General features: G+C 40.6%; 1 protein-coding gene across 1 annotated transcript in view; it reads left to right on the top strand.

Moving 5' to 3' along the window:
* The window catches only part of LOC132886222 (dynein axonemal heavy chain 5-like), a 768,703-nt gene that overhangs the window by 582,875 nt on the left and 159,098 nt on the right, over positions 1-26,730 (top strand). Inside the window, exons 49-56 of the mRNA XM_060920790.1 lie at positions 1-123; positions 508-721; positions 10,609-10,832; positions 12,435-12,633; positions 12,789-12,961; positions 13,370-13,500; positions 19,324-19,477; positions 20,865-21,132. Coding sequence (XP_060776773.1) covers positions 1-123; positions 508-721; positions 10,609-10,832; positions 12,435-12,633; positions 12,789-12,961; positions 13,370-13,500; positions 19,324-19,477; positions 20,865-21,132 — 1,486 coding nt within the window. The remainder of the gene's footprint in view (positions 124-507; positions 722-10,608; positions 10,833-12,434; positions 12,634-12,788; positions 12,962-13,369; positions 13,501-19,323; positions 19,478-20,864; positions 21,133-26,730) is intronic.

Here is a 26,730-nt window from a genome sequence, read left to right on the forward strand (position 1 = left end):
CGCTCTGTGGAGAGCTACCTAGACAAGCGGATGGGTACCACATATGGCCCACCAGCAGGCAAGAAGATGTCCATCTTTATTGATGACATCAACATGCCTATCATCAACGAGTGGGGAGACCAGGTATGCTGTAGTATACTTCTGTAAAAATTGAATGGCATGTGGCATTCAAATTTTTCTGTATTTTCTTTATAGATGAGTGTGTTTCTGTTTGATAGACAAGTCTATAATAGTACTGAGATATGCTGGTACAACAGGTATATTACAGTATATAGCGTTAAATAACCGGTCATGAGTTGTTAATCATAATGCCATTTATTCATTTCACCTACTACATATGGTGGTGCCACTCACCTGTTAGATGACTACTGGGAAAAAATATATACCTGGTTATGCCATACAAAAACGACAACAGAAGTAGTAGATTTGGCAAAATGTATGCAACCCCCCTTTAGGGATTTCTCAAAAAGGGAGATGAGTTCACACCGTACACTTTCTCCTCTAAAGATCACGAATGAGATTGTACGCCAGATGATGGAGCAGAGGGGCTTCTATAACCTGGAGAAGCCTGGAGAATTCACCAACCTGGTGGACATCCAGTTCCTGGCAGCCATGATTCACCCGGGTGGAGGACGCAATGACATTCCCCAGAGGCTCAAGAGGCAGTTTTCCGTCTTTAACTGCACTTTACCCTCCAACCCATCTATCGACAAGATCTTTGGTCAGTACACACAAGCTTTCAGAAGGCAGCACAGTGAAATAACAGATTAGCAGAGTAGGATTGTGAGAATAAGAGCCTGCCTTTTAGCTAACACGAGGGATAGGATGGCAGACAGCAACTTGGGAACATAACATAAATGATGAAAAAACAAGCACACTCCATTTTTACCTGAGGACAATCTAAAATGCTCATTAACAATGTAGATATTGTCTAGATATTACTAATATTTGTATATTTATATTTTGGGGCTTAGTTCCTCACAGTACATCAGTATAACAACCTGTTCATCTTACCGTTACTATTTTTCTACTTTTTTAAGACAAAAATGTGAGAACAAGGGAGCTTTGGGATGCTTAAAATGGCTTGATATTGGACAATGTTTTGGCAAGATTTTACAGAGATACATAATTTATAGTGTACTGTATGTCAGTGTTCCTAATAAGGCCAAGAGACTGATGAGGATGGTAAAGGGTTGACAGTGACCGGTAATAGCTAATAAAAAGGGGCACATGTGGACAGGCTTGGGGTGATTTCAGTGAAATTTGTTCATGATTTCTACAAAGACTTATTGAATATCTCACAGTCTCAATTTAATAAAGGTTTTGTATCATATCCTTGTTGCTGCAAAGTCACACAGTGCCATAATTACATACTGATTAATGCTCACTGTCCTGCATGTTTATTTTCCTGGCCTTGATCTTGGATCATTATATTGAAGGACTTTGTCTTATTATCTTTTTGAAATTGTTTTTCAGCCAAGATGTCGTAGCGCCTCAACCTTCACTTTTTCATAGATCCACTCTGGTTGCTTCATGTCCCATTCAATGATATAGGAATGCTTTTGCCATTTTGCAAATTAAAACCAGGAACATATCAGATAGTGTCACAGTAGCTATTCAACGCTCTCTTTTTTTTTTTCTATAACCAAACAGAGTATTATGTAATCATAGCTACAAAGTACTGAGACCCTGGTGTTACAGATAAGTTTAAGGAAACAGCAGACAAAAAAATAAAACATCCTGAATATGCTGTAATGTTTAACAAGGTTCTGATCTTAATATAAACCTCCTTTATATACTTGTGCATGTAACTGCTCTCTCATAGTCATAGCTCATTTTCAGTATGGTTAAATCCAGAGATTGAGATACTTTTATGATAGATTTTATGCCTCACAACCATTTCAGTATTAATTTCAAAGTTATTTTTCCTTTAGACTTTTGAAAATTTTCATTGTGGCACTGATTGTGCTTAATGACATTTTTATATTTTTAACTGTCCATGTTTTCCTATATATCAATTTCCTGCTTTTTGGAGGTAATCGGCCATCTGTCCCAATTGTGTTGAATACTATTTTGTTTCTCCCTCATGGTGATTGATGACAAAAAGATTTTGTATGTGCAACCCCATATTTATAGCTCATGGAAGTAGGAAATTGTCAATGACGACAAAATAGTTCCTGGGGACTGTGAGCAATTTAAAAATAATGTAATAATTCAATGTAATAACCCAAAGGCATGCAGTTAGGTTAACATGGGGGCGGCCTTGGGCTGAAGTGCCCTTGAGCAATGTACCTAACCCCCAACTGTTCCCCAGATGCTGTTCTTCCAGGCTGCCCCCTGCTCTGGGTATGTGTGTGCATGTGTGTGTTTACTGCTTCAGATGGGTTAAATGCAGAGAGAAATTTCACAAATGTACGTGTGATTAAATAAACAACTTCTTAATGTTAGGGATAATACAGCATGCAGTATGTAAACTCAATAATTCATTTACCTGTATTTGGGCAAATCCAAGAATGAGTGTGAGAGTCCTGAGGAGGTCAAAACATCCAATAAGAATAACACAATCTTTGTCAAAAATAGGCAAAAACTAAGAAATACAATGAACCAGGAGTCCAGAAAACAAAGCTTGGACTAAAATGAACTGATTCCATGATAAGAATTCACAATAATACATGATACAACAGGGTATACAGAGAGAAACTGATCAAGGACTAACACTGAACAGATGATCACAATTGGGTAACAAAACAAAGACAAGACAGAGGTGGAGACAGGACTAAAACAGAAACAAAATAAACAGCAGATGGAGAACCAAAACAAAACACCTGAATTTCGAACAACTTGTTTGTTTGCATTTATTTAAATTTTTTTGAAGAACATCAGTAATTTTCAGATTTTTCTTCTTCTTCTTTTGGCTGCTCCCGATTAGGGGTCACCACAGCGGATCTTTCATCTCCATTGCTCCCTGTCTTCCGCATCCTTCTCTACCACACCTGCCACTTTCATGTCCTCTCTCACCACATCCATGTATCTCCTCTTTGGCCTTCCTCGTTTTCGTGTGCCTGGCAGCAACATCCTCAACATTCTCCTTCCAACATGCTTTGCATCTCTTTTCAGGATGTGCCCATACCATCTCAGTCTCATCTCTCTTAGCTTAATTCCCAAGCTCTCCACATGTGCTGTCCTCCTGATGTGCTCATTCCTTATCCTGTCCACCCTTGTCACTCCCATCACAAACCTTAACATCCTCAACTCCGCCACCTCCAACTTTGCCTCCTGTCTCTTCCTTAAGGGTACTGTCTCCAATCCATACATCACAGCTGGTCTCACTACTGTCGTCTACATCTTGCCTTTCACTTTTGCTGGGACTTTCCTATCACAAATGACTCCCGAAATCCTCCAACTGCTCCACCCTGCCTGCACTTTTTCTCACCTCACTATTGCAGCCCCCATTTTCCTGCACAGTTGACCCCAGGTACTTGAATTCACCAACTTTCTTTACATCTACTCCTTGCATCTTCACTACACTCTCATCCCTATTCTCGTTGATGCACATGTATTCTGTTTTGCTACTGCTCACCTTCATTCCTCTTCGTTCCAATGCATACCTCCATCTCTCCAAACCCAGCTCAGCCTCCTTTTTACTTTCACCACATATCACATATCATCCGCAAACATCATGTTCCATGGTGACTGTTGCCTCACTTCGTCCATCAAGCTATCCATCACTATGGCAAACAAGAAAGGACTCAAAGTAGATCCTTGATGAAGTCCCACCTTCACCTTGAACCATTCAGTCATTCCAATTGCACACCTCACTACTGTTTCACTGTTCTCATACACGTCTTGCACCACTCTAATATACTTCTCATTCACTCCACACTTTCTCATACAATACCATAACTCCTCTCTCAGCACTCTAGCCTTCTCCAGGTCTACAAACACACAATGTAGCTTTCTCTGGCCTTCCCTGTACTTCTCCATTAACGTTCTTAAAGCAAAAATTGCATCCGACGTGCTTTTCCTTGGCATAAACCCATACTACTGTTTACAGATTGCTACCTCTCTTTTCAATCTCGCCTCCAAAACCCTTTCCCATAACTTCATGGTGTGGCTCATCAATTTTATCCCTCTGTAATAACTGCAGCTCTGTACATCTCCCTTATTCTTGTATATTGGGACTAGCACACTCTCCATTCATTCGGCATTTTTTCATTCTCTAAGATCTTATTAAACAATCTCGTTAGGAACTCCACAGCCATCTCACCCAAACATCTCCAAGCCTCAATTGGGAAACCATCTGGTCCGACTGCTTTCCCAGTCTTCATTCTTTTCATGGCTGCCCTCACCTCATCCTTACTAACCAACTCTACTTCCTGATTTGCTATCTCCAACGAATCTGACCTTTTCTCTCTTGGATTCTCCTCATTTAATAAATCCTCAAAGTACTCTTTCCACCTTCTTAATACACTTTTTTTTTTGGTCACCACATTTTCCATTTACATCTTTCATCACCTTTACCTGCTGTACATCCCTCGCTTCTGTGGGTGCAATCAGTTAATTATTGAAATTAAGTGATCAATCTCATTAAATCAATCTCATTAAATTTGAAGGTTAATAATTAAAATGAATCAATCCCATTGAATTGTTTACTTTGACTCCTTTGAATTGAATCATACCATAGAATCAGTATCATTCAGTGAATCATTTAGTGAATCACTCAAATGAATCGTTTAGTGAATCATTTAGTGAATCGTTCAATGAATCATTTAGTGAATCATACCATTAATCCTGGTGCTTAATAATAAATTACCAAACAGCTAAATTATGGTATATTTCCAAATTATTACGATCACTTACCATATTACATAACTCGTATGCACCTTTTTGAATTCTTTGAGGAGATTGGGGACTTCAGATATTGTTCACCAACAAGATGAATACACACAGCTTTGATAATAAATGGATTTATTATAACAAAGACAAAAATGGATAATCAATATATACAAATATGAGGTGTGTATACATGTGTGTGTTTATGTCTGGTGTGTGTATGGCCTAGCTTGTTGCTAGCTAAAACAATGTTATCTAAATAGAACAAAGGATTAGCTCTGTTGCTAATGTGTGTGTGTGGGGGGGGGAAGGACTTGACCATGTGTTTAGCCTCGTGTAGCTAACTACACGTGGTGGAGGCCTAGATTAGCCTTGTGTTGCTAGTGTGTTTGTGAAAGGCCCTATGGCCTAGCTAAAGTGTGTTTGTTAGGCCTGGTGAGGCCTACTGAGCACGTGTCGCTAAAGACAAAGGGAAGCTATCTAAAGTGTATCAGGCCTGGTCAGGCCTGTTGAGCACGCGTTTTCTCAGTAACAAAAAGATTCCACACTCATAACATTACCAAACTCACTGAAGCCTTGATAAGGTCAAAATGTATGATAAGGAAATTAAAATGTTAGTAAGCAAAGAAAAGCATGCGCAGCCTATCTATTAAACAATTGAGAGAACATAGAACCAAAATAAATCAACACGCTGCGTGTCTAACAGTGTAACAGATAAACCTGGGTTTAAATTCACACTATTCAAATAAAAGCAAATTCCTAAGACTATCTTAATTATGCCCAAATGCCAAAATCTTACTTAATCCTGCCTTTAGCAAGATATGAAGATGTTCGCCCGTGTAGTTTCGGGCCTCGCCGTGGGAGCACGTGAGCCGCTCGTGATGGAGGCGTAGAAAACTTTCGGGTCCAGCGGAGCACTTGGGTGGTTCCCATGGAAAGCAGAGGATTCTTGGTCCGAACCTCAGCGTTCGTGAGGAAAAGTCTCTGATCAGAATAAGATGCACAGCGCTTTTGAGTTGAAAAGGATTCAATCGCTTCTTAACTTTTAACTGCCTGGGCTGCAGTCGTGACGTCACTTCTAATACAAGTAAACCGGTTGTAACTCAGGTTGAGTTTAAAGATCGCGCTACTCTAGAGTTTACCTTTGCCAAGGGTAAGAAAGAAAATCGCGCTGAGTGATGGATCTTGCAAGAAAGAAGACATCTTTTTGGTGGAGAGCATCTCTTTTGTGCGTCTAGCTCCCTTGAAAACCAGATGCGAGAGACAAAATGGCGGAGCTTCCGCTTGGATTTATGCGTGCATGGCGGACTGACGTAGATGATCCCGCCCTGGCGTGACGTAGGTCAACGCGGAAGAGGACTGGGACTTGTAGTCCCCAGAGACAAAATGGCGGCATGATACCTACACTTCCCTGTTTCTCTGCCTAGCTAGTCTGTACAGGTCTTTCTCTACTTCTTTGGTCTCCAGTCTTTCGTGCAACTCCTGGTATGTATCTGCTTTCGCCTTCGCTACTGCTCTTTTTGCCTTCTGTCTCGTCTCTCTGTGTAACCGCCTGCTTTCCTCATCTCTCTGATCGTCCCAATTCTTCTTTGCTAGCCTCTTCTCTTTTATAATTTCCTGCACTTCTTTGTTCCACCACCATGTTTCCTTGTCTTCCTTCCTCCTTCCTGATGACCACCCTAGCACCTTCCTTGCTGCCTCTCTTACTAGTATTGAGGTATTTCACCTGACGTCACAGGGTCACGTGACGCCCCGGTGTCCACCATTTTGGACGGCAAGCTAGCTAATGTCAACAACAGTAGCTAGTATGTTACTGTAGCAATATTTACGTTCAGTCATTTGGATGACTGTTAAAACCTTTCAGTCTCAAGTTTTTCCTTTACTGGATTTACTAGTTTACTGAGCGAGCACGCGATGGCTCCCGGCTCGGCCGCCGAGCGCGCGATGGCTCCCGGCTCGGCCGGAGAGCGCGCGATGGCTCCCGGCTCGGCCAGAGAGCGCGCGATGGCTCCCGGCTCGGCCGGAGAGCGCGCGATGGCTCCCGGCTCGGCCGGAGAGCGCGCGATGGCTCCCGGCTCGGCCGCCGAGCGCGCGATGGCTCCCGGCTCGGCCGCCGAGCGCGCGATGGCTCCCGGCTCGGCCGGAGAGCGCGCGATGGCTCCCGGCTCGGCCGGAGAGCGCGCGATGGCTCCCGGCTCGGCCGCCGAGCGCGCGATGGCTCCCGGCTCGGCCGCCGAGCGCGCGATGGCTCCCGGCTCGGCCGCCGAGCGCGCGATGGCTCCCGGCTCGGCCGCCGAGCGCGCGATGGCTCCCGGCTCGGCCGCCGAGCGCGCGATGGCTCCCGGCTCGGCCGGAGAGCGCGCGATGGCTCCCAGCTTGCCCGAGCGTGCTAGCTCAGTAAACTAGTAAATACAGTAAAGGAAAAACTTGAGACTGAAAGGTTTTAACAGTCATCCAAATGACTGAACGTAAATATTGCTACAGTAACATACTAGTTACTGTTGTTGACATTAGCTAGTGCTAACAGCTAGTTGCTAATACACTGCTACAACTACACCGACCCTAATAATACAGTTCTTGGTCATTGCCTGGTAACAGCAAATTTATAACGGGCCATGTCTCAACAGACTAAGAAGTTATTTCAATGACATTTAATAACATTTTGTTTATCCTGAGGACCGAAAGTAAATGAAAATGTGAACAAACCTTAGCTGTAATCAGATGGCGACCACCGGCTCCAGGGACGACCCGCTGATGTAGACATGTTACCCAGCCTGACACAAAATATTTGTAGGCATCCAAACTCTTATATGCTTTCAGATCAATACCTGTGTATGGCGATGGGTTTTTAACGACATAGGTATACAGATCATGTGGGCCGAAGTCAGGTAAAGACGAGGGCTTGGTGTACTTCCGTACGTCAGTGAACAATCCTGGTGGAAGCAGGTAAACGTCGTTCTCTAAGCCTGCTAACCTCAATTTTTGCAAATACCTCTCCCTCTGCTCGCCCTGTAAATGCCCTACGTCGCTGGATAGTGAAGGTGTTTTCTGCATCTCGCTCCTTTTTCTTTTATGTTTTTCGTTTGTCGCCTTCCTCGCATTCAAACTGATTCGAGCCGTGCCGTCCAAAATGGCAGCGTCACATGACTTGGTCACGTGAGTGAAATACCTCAATAGAGGGATTTCACTGACGTCACCCGAAACCGGAAGTAAACAGACCCTGCGCCATTTTGGAAGACCAACAAACTCGTGATTAGGGGGAAATAACGGCAGCGGTATGTGAACCCACAAGAATAAAGTGGAGTGGCAAACGACTTAAACAAATCTGAGCTGTTTTATTTATGATTTATTGGCCCAACAGTAGACTTGAAAGAAACCTGTGTGAGACTTGGCAAAAAACTGTGGATATAATGGATAAGTCTGTGCATGATCTGTGGACACTTTGAGGTAAGCAAACGCAAGAAATTCCGATTTAAAACATGCTAAATTGGCCCCAAGTTGATAACTGTATGAGGAGCAAGCCTCCCAGACTTCTACAATTTAATAATAATAATAATAATAATAATTTAGGATGGTTTGGGGCTTGCTCTCCCTCCTATTATATAAATAAAGCATAGTTGTTGTGTAGGCATATATCATAAATACATATGTATAATTTGGATAAATTAACCTAAATTATGGATACCTTAATAGTAACAAAAAGTATTAATTTTTCAACTGAAAAGATATATTATTAAAAGATAAATATCAACAAGATTACCTTGGCCATAACTATGTGTAGGTTATTCTTAATAACAGCTGTAATATCACGAACCAAGCCACTAACAACATAATTGTAAGCCTGTAGCCCTTTGTAGGCTTTCAAGTCATCAGCAGTGTAGGCACTGGGTGTAAACAACAAATAGTTTACAATGTCTGGGTAGCAAACAGATGGCAGAATTGGTGTCAGGTCCTCCTTATGTTTCCATTCTCCCTTGCCGCGAGTCTTATCATATGGGTCAAACCCATCAATCACAGCCAGTTTCTCCACCTTTCTGCAGCTGGTAATGTACTCACATAACCAGAATTATCAGCCATCATGTCACTTCACTCTCGCTCGTAGTTTGTTTTATATTGTGAGTGCATGTACTTGGTCTTCCAATATGGCGCCTAACAAAATCTCGCGGCGCGGTGACATCATGCGGTAGCCCTCTATAGCAGTAGTTTCCCAATCTTCTGGCAGACTTCCATTACCACTCGATGCTCGTCTCATTTCTTCCCTAAACTTTTGATGTTCAACCTCTTTTAGTTTCCACCACTTAATCTACGGCTCCACTATTTCACGCTTCCTCTTTTTCACTTTCAAGCTCATCCTGTACATGACCACTCAATGTTGTCTAGCTACACTCTTCCCTGCCATCACTTTACAGTCTCCAATCTCCTTCAGGCGTGCTCATTGGGGATAGATTAGGGATAAAATTGGCTCATATTTTGTCGTTCAAATTCTGTAAAGCTGCTTTGCGGCAATGTTTATTGTTAAAAGCACTATACAAATAAACTTGACTTGACTTCAGGTTACCCCTTCTGCAGAGTATGCAGTCCACCTGTGTAGCTCTTCCTCCACTCTTAAACGTCATCCTGTGCTGCTCTTTCTTCTCAAAGTATGTATTGACTATTGCTAAATTCATCCTCTTTGAAAAATCAACCACCATTTGCCCTTCCACATTTCTCTCTCTTATACCATATTTGCCCATCACATCCTCATCTCCTCTGTTTCCCTCGCCAACATGTCTGTTGAAATCTGCTTCTATCAGCACGTGCTCCTCCCTCAGTATACTTTCTACCACTTCATCCATCTTTTCCCAGAAAACTTCATTCTCACATCCAACCTATGGGGCATACGTGCACACAACATTGATTACCACTCCTTGAATCTCCAACTTCATGCCTATCACTCTATCTGACACCCTCTTCACATCAATCACACTGTTGACCAACTTTCCCCTCAAAACAATACCAACACCATTTCTCTTTCCATCGACTCCATAATAAAACAACTTGCATCCACCACCAATGTCTTTGGCCTTGCTTCCCTTCCACCTTGTCTCCTACACACACAAAATGTCCAACTTCCTTCTTTCCATCAGACTCTCGCTCTACCAGTCAATGTTCCCACATTCAGTGTTCCTACCGTCAATTCTAAGCTCCTTCCTTTCCATCTTTCATGCTCTCTCCTAACATGCCTCCCCCCTCTCTTTATCCTCGGTTTTGACGGGGGGGGGGGGTGTTCAGGTTTTTGGCGCTTTTTTTTTTGTCAGATTTTCAGATCTTTGAGAGGAAATTTTATTTTGAAAAAGATGTCCTAGTAGAGTATCTGTAAGTTTATATTTTCCTACCAAGTTGTACACAAATGAAGGTCAAACCAGACAGAAATATACAAAGCAATGTAGAGTAGTGTCAAGGGCAGAGCGATCCAATCAGGAGCTATGGAACTGTCTGAATGTGTGTTTCAACATTCAATCCTCAATGATGAACCTTATTTTTGAACAAACTTATCTTTGTCTTTAAAAAAGATGCCACTATCATTAAGTGAAGTGCTACTGATATAATAAGAGGGTGTTCGTTATCCATGTAGCAAACAAGCTGTGACTTCATTAACTACTAAAACCTTTCTAAAGATTATTCATCATTATGAATTGATTATAGGTAGCTTGTTGGCAGTAAGAAAAAGTAAGAAAACGTTGAGCATTTACAATTTTCTCAAGTTTTTCATGCACACTGTTCTGTTTTAAACAGGAGTGATTGGTATGGGTCACTTCTGCTCCCATCGTGGTTTCTCCGATGCTGTGATGGACACCATTGCCCATCTTGTACCTCTGACTCGCCACCTCTGGCAGACCACCAAGCTGAAGATGCTGCCCACGCCGGCCAACTTTCATTACATCTTCAACCTACGTGACCTTTCCCGCATCTGGCAGGGCATGCTGAAAGTCACGGCCGACGTGGTCCATTCACCTCATGTAATGTCTGCTACCAAGAGCTGTTACTAAAAACTAAAGCACTGTTTAAAACACATGTTTACACAGTGTTAAACCCTGATTCATGATGCATAATTTTGTCCTCATGTCTTTTTAGTAAATAGTATTTTTAAAATTAATCTTTAAATATGAAAAAGAAACAATAAGCAAACATTTAGTGATGTATTACAATTTGACAAATATTTCTATTTCATTCAGTCATTCATTTTCTATACCATGTATACATTGTGGTAATTTTTATTTAGTCTTTTTATTTCAGGTTAGTTATAGTTAATTTTACAAGTGCTTAAGTATTTTTATTTTGGGGAATTGAGTAGTTTTAGTTTAGTTTTTGAGTTTCAGTTTTTCAGGTATTGCACAGCAAGCGTTGTTTTCTTTGGAGTTTTATGTCAGCCATTCTTACTGTCATCTTCTGGAACTTGTCTGTTACTGTCTCGAGAGGGAAAACAAAATGAAAATGAAGCTGATGTTACCTGCTATTTCATTTTATTTCATGTTGCATTGTTCATTGTAGTTTTTATTTCATTTCGATTTTTTTTGAAAGCTTGGTTTTATTTTTATTTCAGTTAGAATTATTTTTTCACTACTAGTTTTACTTTTAGTCTTTGGTTTTGTTCACTATATTAACCCTGGCACCACCGTGCCACCCATTTCTCAGCTTAAAATAATACTTATTTCTTGATGATGCCTGATTTAAAAAAAAAACTTCAAAGAAAGACTATGCTTAGCATCAAGGCATTTAAGCTGATACTGATGAAACGAGTGAACAATGCAATGCTTTTCCACAAAAATCTTTAAATGTAAACTCCAAAAGTGGTAACATTTTTATCACACTTGTGGGATATGATAGCCTTGATTAGGACAGTACAGTATAGGATGGAATAGAATAGGACAGTACAGAATATGCTGAGATGAAATTTCTCTAGAAAAATCAGCAATATATTTCTATAGACCTATATTTCATCAGTGCCTTAACCTGCAGTAAGCAAGCCTGAGTGTAGTAGTAAAGGCAACCCCCTAAGATGAAGCTAAAAACCTTGGGTTTTCCCCAAGGTTTCCCAATTGTGGTAGTTTTTTATTTAGTATTTAGTTTTTGGTTTGTTTTTTTTCAGGTTAGTTATAGTTTTACAAGTGCTTCATTAACAAGTGCTTAAGCTTTATTTTGGGGAACTGACAAGTTTTCGTTTACTTTTTATTTAGTTCTTTTAGGTACAGCACAGATGTTTCATCATATTTGGAGTTTTATGGCAGCCATTATAGCTGCCACCTTCTGGAACTAGTCCATTACTATCCCATGACTGTTGCCATGACTCATTTGTGGGAAAACCATCCTCCTCTGCCAGGCACTAGAAATACAACTAAGAAAAAAACAGGATGGGGTAGGATAGGATAGATGGAATGTGATAGGATAGGCTCAGATTGTATATGATGACGTGAAATGGAATGTTTTGGGATAGGATGGAGGTAATGAAAGATTTTGGGAAAAGCCGTGGCCGGCCTTGGACATAAGATACACATTACCATGAAGCATTATTGTCAGTTTTAGCTTTGATCATTGAGCCCGATTCACTTTTCATCCTGAAGGTCCTCCTGCGTCTTTGGAAGCATGAGTGTAAACGCGTAATTGCTGACCGCTTTACAAGCCCTGATGATGTGGCCTGGTTTGACCGGACACTGGCTGACCTGGCACAGAAGGAGCTGGGTGCCGACGCCCGCATGATTCTGGAAGTCGGAGAGGATGCCTACTTTGTGGACTTTCTCCAGGATGCACCTGAGCCTACAGGTACCACAAACTATCAGAATTATTTTGTCGCAAACAAATGTGTTCTAGTGAAGATCTGAATATTATGCTTTTTCTGGCTTTCTGTTCTTAAGAATCTCTTGAGAATGATGGCATTAATTAGATGTCTTAAACTATGATGGCTTGTATCTGAGCAGGGGAGGAACCAGAGGACACCACCTTTGATATGCCAAAGGTGTATGAGCCCATCGTTTCATTTGGTGACTTGTGTGAGAGACTGAACATGTTCCTAGACTTGTATAACGAGAGCATCCGTGGAGCTGGCATGGACCTGGTGTTCTTCACTGATGCCATGGTCCATCTGGTCAAGGTATATGGAAGCATCATGATCTTATAAATTTTGTTAAAAATAACTAAAAATCCATGAGTCTGTGCTTGTTCTAATATAGTATTGTTTTTACAGTAACAACTAATTCATATTGCCTTTCACATAATCTACGACTACCACTCAGTGATTATTTTTCTATAACAAAACAAACAACCTCACCTCAACCATGCACCCACAACCCCCCCAACTTTTTAACAATTTTCTTCAAAGTTATTTAAATGCAAACTATGAAGTACCTTGGTTAATATTAGCTCATCTGGAATGCAAAAAAAGACATGAAGCCCAAATGTTAGTATGCCAACAAGCTAGAATTGCTGGCATACTAACAATTCTATTGTCCCATAGAATTGTTGGTTACATCTTAATTTGAAATCTCTCTCTCTCTCTCAGGTGTCTCGGATAATCCGGAACCCCCGCGGGAATGCCCTCCTTGTTGGTGTGGGTGGCTCAGGCAAGCAGAGTCTAACGAGACTGGCATCTTTCATCGCGGGCTATGATATATTTCAGATCACACTGACACGGTTAGGCAATGGTCACACACGCCTGCTCTATTGTTAATCCTGTTTTTGTAGGCTGTTTAAATGATTTAGTGCTTAAGAATATCTGCTGTATGCATGAAAGAATATATTTTTTTTTAAATTGAAAGAAATAGATTAACAAGAAACACAGTAAATGACATTTTTCTTTATTAATAATAATAATAATAATAATAATAATAATAACTGTATATTGATGAATTTACAACAAAAACAAAGTCATAGAAATATGCATCCAAAAAATAAGAGTATAATAGATAAGAGTTTGACTATGTCCAGTTCTTTAGGAGGTGACATGCTCTTGAGATAAACGACTTCTTTCGGTTCCTGATAATGGTATCGCGAGACAACTTTTGTTCCTAGTTGTGTTCTTGTGGGCCACCATCCCTGGAAGGAACACATGATTTGGATGGTTAGGGTCCTTTATAATTTTTTCAAGCTCATGTATGGTCGCCTCATCTCTTTGTTCCTCCAGACTTAGAAGACTTGTGTTCTGGGTGGCAATTCTGGCCATACAGCGATTTTGCACTTGTTGTATTTCCTCTACGAGGTATTTCAGGATGCTGCTCCATTCCCACGATGCATACTCTAGCACCAGACGAATCTTACTGTGATCCCCACATCCTTGGGTAGATTAGCCTTCCTGCATTTGCGTCGGTAGCGTAACCTTTTGTTTGCTTTATTAAAAGGATCCTCCAGCAGATTTATTCTCAGACTTATTTTATTATCGCATGATTATTATCACAGATTTCAAAAATCATACTTTTTCTTTTTCGGAGACCAAATAGTGTTCGAGAAAAATGAATTTTCTTTAAAATGCCAGATGGACTTCCTGCGGTGGTGACATATGTGATTACATCAGGTGTCGCTTGGAGCCACTCGGCTGTTTATATTCTCTGTTTACATCATAGTTTTATTAGTTTTACAAGTATTTTTACTGAATTTAGCAGTTTTTAAATAAATATGCCCTATTGTGTAGCATATAAATACCAGAGTGATGCTAAAAAGAAAGCATAAGCTGGAACTAGGCTGCATTTCCATAGAGAAAATGTAAAGTGTGCTTGCTCTACTGTGGCAGAGTGTCACTGACAGAAACTGGATCAGACATGAGACCTCGCACTGCAAAACCTTTTTTACATGATCTACAGAAAGTGTGTGTATGGTGCAAAGTGTGTGTGTGTGGCTGCACGCTCTAAAGTCTCGGTTTAAAATGGCTCAACTCACAGTGAGACATGACATTTTGCCATCTAAAATCTTTTTTTTAAAATGATCTACATGGTGCTGGGTAGATTAATAGAGAGTGTGTGGCATGGTTCAGGACAAATGTGTCAGAGTTGGAATGGTGTTGATATCTCAAAGGCTGTAGGAGAAGTAACGGTGCCAAAAAAAACCAAAAATGGGTGAACAGTAGTAGTAGTAGTAGTAATAATAATAATGTAAACTTAAGAACATTCAGTGCTTCACGCTGCTTTGTGCAGCAAGTACAATAATAAATCTTCTTACTGTATTCCCCAAGTAGCCATGAGTCCACCAAGTGAATTGTCTGTAAGCTGCATAGTGCAGAGACCTGTAAAATAAAAAGCCTTTTTCTTAAAAAACGATATTTATACCTTTCCAACTCTGACGCATCCAGCTTGAACCAGTGTAGTGCGTTTGTATACAGCTTTTGAATAGATGCACTTGTTCTTTTATTCTTGTTTTTCTGTCATTTTTCTGTCATTTGTCACTTGGAGCCACTCAGCTGTTTATATTATCTGTTTACATCATAGTTTTGCTAGTTTTACAAGTATTTTTACTGAATTTTGCAGTTTTTAAATAAATATGCTCTATTGTGTAGCATATAAATACCACAGTGATGCTAAAAAAAGCATAAGCTTTCTTATATTCTCAATCTTTCTTATAATCTCGGCTTTCTTATAGCTTATTTAGCTTTCTTTATTAAAGCTTTCTTATATTCTCAGTCAATGAATGGGGCTCATGAATCCAATCGTCCTGCTCGGACATGCTTCACTGGAGACCAACTAAACTTCATGTGATACCTCCGGCCAACTCCCCTGACACATACATGCAATCAGGTCTGACCCGCTGATCTTTTCCTTTTTTTTCCTTTATTTTTTTCCCGCCATTTCACTTTCTTTCATTTTTTCCCCCCATTCAAATGAATGGAGTTTCGGGAGGAAAAACTTAGTCATGTCACGCTGCACGTTTCACACTCTAAAATCTCTGTTTTAAACCATGCCACATACTCTGTTAATCTACACAGCACCAGCACCATGTAGATTATGTAAAAAAAAATATTTTAGAGTGAATTGTCATGTCATGCGAGTTGAGCCATTTTAAATTGAGAGTTTAGAGCATGCATACACACATGCATATACACACACACACACACACACACACACACACACACACACACACACACACACACACACTGCCACACACACTATTTGTAGATCATGTAAAAAAGATTTTGCAGTGTGAGGTCTCATGTCTGATCCAATTTCTGTCAGTGACACGGCTCTGCCACAGCTGAGCAAGCACACTGCAAAAAGATTTAATTTGAGGAGAAAATTAATACTAGTGAAATTATCTTGCTGCATGGACAGATTTTTGCTTGACGACATCTTGGAATAAGTTGGTTTCAGTCTAGAACTAGGTTTAATAATCTCAGAATCTGTATCTTGTATTCTTCTAACAGGAAATGCTAGATCATTTCAACTATTTTCAAGATATTTTCACTTGCTAAGATATCATTTTTTGCAGTGCACACTGCATTTTCTCTGTAGAAATGCGGTCTACTTTCAGTTTGTGCTTTCTTTTTAGCATCATTGCGGCATATTTGCTACACAATGAGGCATACGTATTTAAAAATTGATAAATTCGGTAAAATACTTGCAAAACAAGAAAACTATGATGTAAACAGAGAATATAAACAGCTGAGAGGCTCAAAGTGACCACTACCTGATGTCATCGCATACATCACCACCACAGGACATCTGGCATTTTCAAGAAAATTCATTTTTCTCAAACACTATTTGGTCTCTGAAAATGAAAGTTTGATTTTTGAAATTTTTGAAAATTTCTTTTCCTTAAAATAAGTTTAAGAATAAATCCACTGGAGGATCCCTTTAATTATTTCATTAACATGGTGGTTCCAGCGCAGATCCTGTTGTTGCCAAACACCTAAGAGTGTACAGTAAACATCGAGACCCTCTTGATGGCAGCACTTCCTATGTACAAGTTGTCAGGCTGAATGGAAGCCTGGTTGAAGGATATCCATATGTCTTTAGTTTTCTTGCTGTTGAAAACCATTTGATTGGAACTTGACCACTCATGCAGATTATCAACTTGCATTGTTGACTCAGAAACCTTCGATGTACACAAGGTGCAATCATCAGCATACTTGGACATAGCAATACGCTTGCGCATATTCTCTGGTATTCCATCGTCAATGCCATTAATGAAAATATTGAACATCTACAGAGAGATTACAGAACCCTGTGAAATGCCAGCAGGGCAGGGCTTGGTTTTAGAGAGAATACCAGGAAGCCTTACTTGTTGCGTTTGTCTGGTTAGGAAGGTCTGAATCCATAACCATAAGGTTTTGTTGATACTGAGGTGCTTCAGCTTAAAAGGAGAAAATGATTCACAAAGTCAAATGCCTTGGAAAAATCAAGGAATAATGCATGAATATTTTTCTTACCCTGCGGCCTATTATCCGTGCTGTTAAACTGTGTCTGAGTGATGTTACTTAATGCTGAGACAGTTGATCTCCCTTCAGTAAAGGCATCTTGAGTTCCTCTTGATTTCAGTACATCTTTGTTCAGATAGATTTGATAGATTTGTTTAGACAGATTCTCCAGAACCTTGGTGAGGATGGGGAGCACTGATATCTGCCTAAAATCTGTTTCTATGTCCTCAGGCGGATGTACTTTAGGTACCGGGCTTACAAGTGCTTGCTTGTATACAAATCTCAAAAGACAACAGTTCTTCAGGTTAAAATAGAGATGATTCAACTTCAGCCATGGCTCCTTAAAGATCACAAAAAGGAACTTGGATAGGTTAACCTATTTAATCCAACAGCAGCCATCACTAAAACAGTGATATATAGCCAAAAGATCACTCTTTTGGCTATATATCACTGTTTTAGTGATGGCTGCTGTTGATTAAAAGGAGAAAATGATTATAGCAGTGTTATAATAATTCGAGCAAAAAATAGCAAGAACTCAAAAACTATGAAGCAGCCATTAAGGTGCAGTTACCTTTCTGGGTCCCAGCTACACCTTCCTATTTCTTTTACATATATTACATATTTATTTTAAAATGTAATGAAGAAGAAGCAGCATTTATTTGTCACATGTAGTTTTAGAGCACAGTGAAGTTCTTTCTCTGCATTTAACCCATCTGAGGCAGTGAACACGTGTACTAGACATGGAGTAATCATAATTGATTGTAATTGATTGCATTTTCTTATGTAATCATAATGTACTCGTATTTTTACTCAGGAAACATGCTGTAATTGTAGGTGCCAGTAATTGTAATCATAGGTACCAATAATGGTAATCATATAACAAAATTACATGATGGTAAAAATATAAGTGAAGAACATTGGTACCTTGTGTATACATGAACATCTTTGGTCCATTTACCTGCAAGGTCAGTAGACCATAACCCTCTGGGGTCTGAGGGTATTTTCTGGCACTCTTATGATTTTGGCATGCTCTGATTTTATCAATTTCAACAAATCTAAGCAGTATTTTCAAAGTCATATGACTTTGTATTCAGCACAAGTTCAGCTACAATAATATCTATGTAGTATGTATGTCATGATTGCACTTAAAAAAACATAAATGAAGATCGTTCTAAAAAAACCCCCTGCATTTTAGAATGTGTTGGAATGTGTGTGTGGGGGGAAAATGACCTTACCCATTCTGTCAAGCCGTTTTGGTCACTTGAGGTGATTCTGTTCAGTCTTAGGAATGCATCAAGCACAAAAACTTAAATCTCCATTGATTTGGACAATTAACTGGCCATAATAAATTTGTCCTATTGTTTCGGGATAAAGGGTTGGCAGTGGGAGGTGTATTCAATGAGAAGGGAAAAATATTTCCATTCACATTCAATGAATCAGCTGAATCATCCAAAGTGCATAAAATCCACATGCCATCTCACAAGTTTTACCTCCAAATAGCCTGAACTATGTCTGACAGATTTTATCCTGTTTATGGTGGGTGTTCCTGAGAGAAACCAATCGAAACCAAAAGAGTGAAAGTGATTATCATGCCGTTACCATGCAAATAGTCTTTTATGAATGCGTAATTGGGTGCTCAGCCCTCCGACTCCGGTGTGACTGAGGAAGGTGACAAGTTTTATGCTTTATCCAATTTAGGTAATTTTAAAAACAAAATATGGCAGTGGGCACATAGGAAAGTGTAAAGTATAAAGTTTGTGTCAATATGTTTATCATGCTTGTATGATAAAAAAAAACTTGAAGATATTTATCTCAATACATGACCAACTCATTCTAAACTTGTTGAGCTTTGCCAGTGAAGCTCTCAACCCCAAAGGGTTGAACACAATTGCACAGTAAATCTAGAATAAAAGTGTGTGCATGGTGCACTGTGATGGACTGATGTCCCATCCAGGCTGTATTCCTGCCTCACATTCAGTGTCACAGTGATGGGCTCCAGATCCACCATCACCCAGATTAGATAAAATCCTTCCTGAAAAAAAGAATGAAATATGAAAAGTCTATATGGTACATAATGAATGTAAAAATATATAATACTTTATTTTCACCATGTACAGGTCATATAACACTTCTAACCTGATGGAGGATCTGAAGGCGCTCTACAGAAAGGCAGGGCAACAGGGACGAGGTGTTACCTTTCTCTTCACCGACAACGAGATTAAAGATGAAGCCTTCCTTGAGTACATGAACAATGTGCTCTCATCTGGAGAGGTCTCTCTCTCTCACTCATATACACACACACCTTTCCAGACATCTCACCATTTCAGCATTTTGTTGATGAGTTAGGTCACAACTTTGGAGTCCACACACACCAGTTCATAAACCATGAGGTGATCGGTTGTGACCATGTTCACACATCTTTCCCTGTTGGGTAGACACATAGTCTACCACACTTCACTCACTCATGCACCCACATACTCATGACACAGGTGTAAGAGAAAAACAGAAGAAAATACATATGGATAATTTATAGATGAACACAAAGAAATGGTAGGTTGTGGATTGAAGCCCACAGGGAGTGCTCTGTTTATCATCTCGCAGCTCTAGCTGTGTCAGCTGCTTTCCCTGAAGCCATTATCATTAATCAGCAATTAAACACTCGAAAAGAGAGAGCTGGCTTTGATGGCACTGCTCCTGATGAGAAATATTAATAAACTGCACTGATGTGTATTGATCACACAGATTTTTAACTTGTAACGTTCAGCATTGGGCAAAAGTCAAGCCATTTTTTCATCATTTATCAAACACTAATATGATATGGCAGTTAGCTCATATTTATATTTAAACCAGTCAGTTTATTTAAATGTTGTGGTGGCTGCTTCTTTTTTCTTCTTCAAAATGTTGTCCTTTTACCAGTTTGCTTTTACTAAGATTGACAGACAAAAATGCCATGGCTTCTACTGGGACCAGCAGACCCAAGGCCTTGCCTCCTTTACTGAGACTGAAAGACACTTGGGCCACTGTTATTTTACTGAAACTTATCGAGGCCACTTCCTTCACTAAGATCAGTAGAAGCCATACCTCCTTCACTGAATATCAAACACTGAGGACATGTTCCATGTCACATGTACTGGGACAGACAGATACAGGATTCACTGCTCTTTCACTTCCTTGACTGCGACTGACAACCACAGACCCCTACACCTCCTTCACATCCTTCCCTAGGAATGACAGGCACGGAGTCCACAACTCCTTCACTTCCTTTACTGGCGCTGATGGACAGATATCTTACACCTCCTTCACTTCCATTACTCAGGACTGAAAAGCACACATCTGTTACCTACTTCATTTCCTTAACTGGGACTGGCAAGCAGACCTCATGCCTCCTTCACCTCCTTTATTGTCGTTGACCGACACATTCACTCCCTTCACTTGGACTGAGAGGCACAGACCCCACAGCTCCCTTACTTCTTCCAGTAGGACTGACAGGCAAAGAGTCCATTATACCTTCACTTCCCTTACTGGGACTGAGAGGTGCAAATCCCATGCTCCCTCTATGTCCTCCATTGGGACTGACCGGCACAGAGCCCTGCATGTGATTTCACTGTATATGATGAGTTCACTAAAGTGACTTGGGGAAACTTGGTGTTCTTTGCAGGTATCCAACCTTTTTGCACGTGATGAGAGTGACGAGATCCTCAGTGACCTTGTGCCAGTCATGAAACGGGAGTTTCCCCGGCAACCTCCCACCAATGAGAACTTGTATGACTTCTTTATGAGTCGTGTAAGGCAGAATCTGCATGTGGTATTATGCTTTTCACCAGTGGGAGAAAAGTTCCGCAACAGAGCGTTGAAGTTTCCTGCCCTCATCTCGGGATGCACCATGGACTGGTTCAGCCGTTGGCCTAAGGATGCCCTTGTTGCAGGTCTGCTTATATTTATTTGTACACACTTTTGCACTTAAATATTATGCTACTTAAGCAGATATATGCCTCTTTAATACATCTTTATGTGATAATGCAGAATGGAATGGGAAGGAGATGGAGGTAGAACCTATGATGAGGTGCACAGCAAGAAGAGATGGAAATAGGACTTACTGTAATCAAATGTAGACTGGGATGGGGCATGTAGGTGTGGCGGTTGTTTACTCGTTGCATTGTGATTGATGACACACCAATGATGCTTTTGGCACCCAACCGTTTATTCTGTTGACATTTATAACAAAGAGCAAAAGGTGATCATGAATCTTCACAAAGGCAGCCTCTCCCAGCCAGGGTAAATGCAGACTGACCCTTTAACCGCATTTCAATAATGAGAAAATAAAATACAAAAGAATTATCATAGAAAATAAATATATTGCATTAGGCCTGTATTGTTTATATTACATCAAGATCATGAAATGAATCTGAATCTTTCCCTTATTGGGTTAGTGAATACATGGTCACTGATCTGGCTAACCAGTGCTATCCAGTAACATTGAATAGAAAAATAACTTTCCAATAAACAAACTACTTGCTTAACATGGTAATGGGAGTTGGCTACATACCTGTTAACATTTATAACAAAGAGCAAAAGATGATCATGAATCTTCATAAAGGCAGCCTAACACAAGAAAGCAGAAAGCAGAAGCATGTGAAGATAACACTAGCTAACGTACAACAACAAAACCACATGGTTAGCAAAGCTAGCAGTCATGAGCTCTCAAAATACTCTTTACAAATGTAGTGACCAACACTGAGTGACACTATTCTTGTGCACTTATCATTTAATACATGAAGACACTATTACGTGCACTTAGACTCAGGTTATAGATCATTAAAGTGTAGATTATAATCCAACTGCTCTGGATACATAACTTTTTTAGCCAGGGTAAATGCAGACTGAGGAGAGGATGCAGAAATGCAGGGCATAGCTACAACAGTCCCATAGAGGGAGCTCTAACATAGGCATGTGGCGGGGAAACATTAAAAGGGCATATCACGGGTAAATTCAGGAGCAAGATCAAGGCTATATCCACACGACAACGGCAACGAGATGTTATTTAAAAATATATTGCGTCCAAATGGGCAACAATCAGTAAAATATCAGGTCCATATGGCAACGCAACGCTTGCTGAAAACGATGCAATACACATGCCACACCTCTAGGGGTGCTGTAAGACGGTCCCTTCGGAGACACCAGAACAATAGAAGAAGTAAGGACGCATGCGCATAAACTATTATGCGCGAGACTTCATATTAACCACAAAGTCAGGAAAATCTGTTTGTAAAATTACATTATAATGACCAAATACAATGAAAAGTATTTTTCCAGTCTCACCTGTGAAAGGTAATCCCATGTGATCTCATTTGGACGGCAAACCTGTTGGTACAGTTAAACGCAGCTAATCTTTATTCTCCGCTTTGACCTCTCCAAAATGGCGGCGAGGATGACATGATTCTACGCGGAAGGCGGCGTCTTTAATGGTCCGGAATAAATTGAATGATACACGTTGATGGATTAATTTGTTGTTTCTCACCTGTGAAAGGTAATCCCATATGATCTCGTTTGGACGGTAAACCTGTTGGTACAGTTAAACGCAGCATATGAATCTTTATTCTCCGCTTTGACCTATCCAATATGGCGACGAGGATGACGTATGATTCTACGTGGAAGGCGGCGTCTTTAATGGTCCGGAATAAATTGAATGATACACGTTGATGGATTAATTTCTTCTACGCCCTTTTTGAGGAATGTATTGTAGGACTTAAACCCACATCTGAAGAGGTGAGATCGCTCCTTTTTTTTTCCCTATTTTTGCTGGTGGGATTGACTCTGCCCTAAGGGCAGAGTCTCTCTCACTTTGCACCATTACACAATAAATATTCACAGTGAAAATATTTTGTAAGCGCGTTTCATGAACCAAGTTATAGGATTTGTTGACAACTCACATCGAGTTCGTTACACTTCTACCCGGCGTGAAGCACTCACAGTCATGTGGTTGTGACGTCATCGTAAACAAATCCGTTCTACTCATCCAGACGACTTCACAACGGCAACGTTGCCAGATCTTTCCACTCTGGAACCCGTTCTCAAAAAGATTGCGTTTTGGGCACCCAAAACGCCGGTGCCGTGTGGACGCCAGGCCTAAACGATAAGCAATTGTATCGGAGTCACCTGAATCCGTTGCCATGTGGACAGGGCCCAAGTTTAAGTCAAGTTTATTTGTATAGCGCTTTTAACAATAAACATTGTCGCAAAGCAGCTTTACAGAATCTGAACGACTTAAAACATGAGCTAATTTTGTCCCTAATCTATCCCCAATGAGCAAGCCTGTGGCGACGGTGGCAAGGAAAAACTCCCTCAGACGACATGAGGAAGAAACATCGAGAGGAACCAGACTCAAAAGGGAACCCATCCTCATTTGGGCAACAACAGACAGCATGACTATAACATTAACAGTTTTAACATGAAGACAGTTTCGTTGATGTTATAAACTCTTCATTGATGGAAACTTGAGTGCAAAACTGTTCATGACAACTGCAGTCCTAAAGTTAGCAAGTCAACTGTAGTCCTCAGCCATAAAAGCATGACTGTAAGAGTCCAGAGCATCCTCCAGGTATAACCCTCAACTGTCCTCATGGGGCTGTCCTTCACAGGAGCGATGCGATAAAACTCCGACCAGACACAGGGCACCAGGACGGACCAAGCAGGTCCGAGGGGCAGAAGAGGCCAGCATCTCAACCCCAGGACCAACATGTAACCCAGAGGGACAGATGGGGGGGGGGGGAGAAAACACAGGTTGTTAGGTATGCCCTAAAAATGACACAAGTATTAAATCTGTGTGGTAGGCTCGCAGAGACGAGAGTCTTGACATCAGGCATAATACACAACAATGGCATGTTAATATGGTTAAAAAAATATGACCTGCTCTGGCTGGATGCTTGATTGGGTGATGGGAGCACACTCCTCAGCAATGATGAGATGCAGATGAGACCCTTGGGGCTGGCCAAGACAATTCAGTTACATTTCACCGGGTCTGGGACATGCGACAGAATGTCTGACGGCCGGCCAATTCCCTGCAGGCTACGATAGCCAGTTGAGGTCTCCACCCTCTCCACCAAAAGATTTCCTGTTGACTCCATGTAACTCAGAGGAACAGATTTGGGGGGGAGGGAAAGAAAACGCAGGTTGTTAGGTATGCCCAATGTCACCTGAATAAGTAGGAACAGTATACATATTGCACTGAGTACAAGCAGGGACTCCGGCAACTAACCATGACAGCATAAGTAAAAGGGGAGAGCCAGAAGGTAACACAGGCATGAGGGAGCCCCGGGACATAAAGCAGCCAGCCACTACACCGTCAACAAACTCGAGTGAGCAAGCGAGTGGGGACTGACAGCATCCATACATCCCAGTTTACGAAAACATTCTATGTCTGAGGACCCTCTAGATCTACACCTTTACCTCATAAACACCATTAACAAAAGGCTTGGCTAAACAGATATGTTTTCAGCCTAGACTTAAATGCTGAGACTGTGTCTGATTCCCGAACATTACTTGGAAGGCTGTTCCATAACTGTGGGGCTTTGTAAGAAAAGGCTGTGCCCCCTGATGTAGCCTTCACTATACGAGGTACCAGCAGATAGCCTGCACCTTTTGATCTAAGTAGGCGTGGCGGGTCATAGAGGAGCAGAAGTTCACTCAGGTACTGTGGTGCGAGACCATTTAGTGCTTTAAAGGTCAATAATAGTATTTTATAATCAATACGAAATTTGATTGGGAGCCAATGCAGTGTGGATAAGACAGGCGTGATGTGGTCATATTTTCTAGTTCTAGTAAGGACTCTTGCTGCTGCATTTTGAACTAAGTGGAGCTTGTTTATGCACTTATTGGAACATCCAGACAGTAAGGCATTACAATAATCCAACCTGGAGGTAACGAAAGCATGGACTAGTTTTTCCGCATCATGTAATGACATTAAATTTCTTATCTTTGCAATATTTCTGAGATGAAAGAAAGCTATCCGGGTGATATCAATGTGAGTTTCGAATGAAAGACTGGGGTCAATAATCACTCCGAGGTCTTTTACTGCTGCACATGAAGAAACAGAAAGGCCATCCAGAGTCACTGTGTAATCAGAAAACTTACTTCTAGCTGTATGTGGTCCTAGTACAAGTACTTCAGTCTTGTCAGAGTTAAGCAGAAGGAAATTAATAAGCATCCAGTGTCTAATGTCCTTAACACATTTCTCAATTCTATAAAGCTGGTGTCTCTCATCAGGTTTTGCAGAGACATACAACTGTGTGTCATCAGCATAACAGTGGAAACTAATACAATGTTTACGAATAATATCACCCAGAGGTAAGATATATAGAGAAAAAAGCAGTGGACCCAAGACAGAACCTTGTGGAACACCAAACTTTACCTCAGTACGTCTAGAAATATCACCATTTATATCAACATACTGATAACGATCAGTTAAATAAGACCTGAGCCAGGAGAGGGCCGTTCCCTTAACTCCCACAACATTTTCTAGTCTATCCAGAAGAATGGAATGATCAATGGTATCAAATGCTGCACTAAGGTCAAGCAACACAAGTAGCGAGATACAGCCCTGATCAGACGCCAACAGTAGGTCATTTACTACTTTAACCAGTGCTGTCTCTGTGCTATGATGAGGTCTAAATCGTGACTGATACATTTCATGGATGTTATTCCTATGTAAATATGAGCATAACTGTTGTGCCACAGCTTTTTCAAGGATCTTGGAGATAAAGAGGAGGTTTGATATTGGCCGATAATTGGACAGCTGACAGGGATCAAGGTCAGGTTTTTTAATCAGGGGTTTGATAACTGCTAGTTTAAAGGATTTGGGTACATAGCCAATCGTAGGAGAAGAATTTATTATTTTTAGAAGCAGTTCAATTACTTCAGGTATTATCTGTTTGAATAGATGTGTAGGTAAGGGATCTAGTACGCAAGTTGAGGCTTTTGATGCAGAGATTAATGAAAATAATTCAGTTTCTTTAAGGGGGGTAAAACATTCTAACTGATGATCTGATACAGTTATATAGTTAGCTACAAGGTCACTTTCATTGTCTGACCTTAAATTAGTAGTTTGAATTTTTTGTCGGATATTCTCAATTTTGTCATTAAAAAAAATCATGAAGTCGTTGCTACTACATACTGCAGGTGTGCATGTGTCTATAGTGGACTTATTCCTGGTTAATTTTGCTACAGTATTAAATAGGAATCTAGGATTATTTTTGTTATCTTCTATTAGGGAGGAGAGATATGTTGATCTCGCAGCACTAAGAGCTTTTCTATACTTCAGAAAGCTCTCCTTCCACGCTAATTTGAACACTACCAATTTTGTTTGACGCCATTTATGTTCCAATTTTCGAGTGGTCTGTTTTAATGTGCGAGTGTCATCATTATACCAGGGTGCTAATTTTTTTGTCTCTGACCATTTTCCTTTTTAGAGGAGCTACATTATCTAAGGTATGGGGGAATGTTGACTCTAAGCATTCAGTTGCCTGATC

This window comes from Neoarius graeffei, chromosome 5 (assembly GCF_027579695.1).
Source record: "Neoarius graeffei isolate fNeoGra1 chromosome 5, fNeoGra1.pri, whole genome shotgun sequence".
NCBI lineage: Eukaryota > Metazoa > Chordata > Actinopteri > Siluriformes > Ariidae > Neoarius > Neoarius graeffei.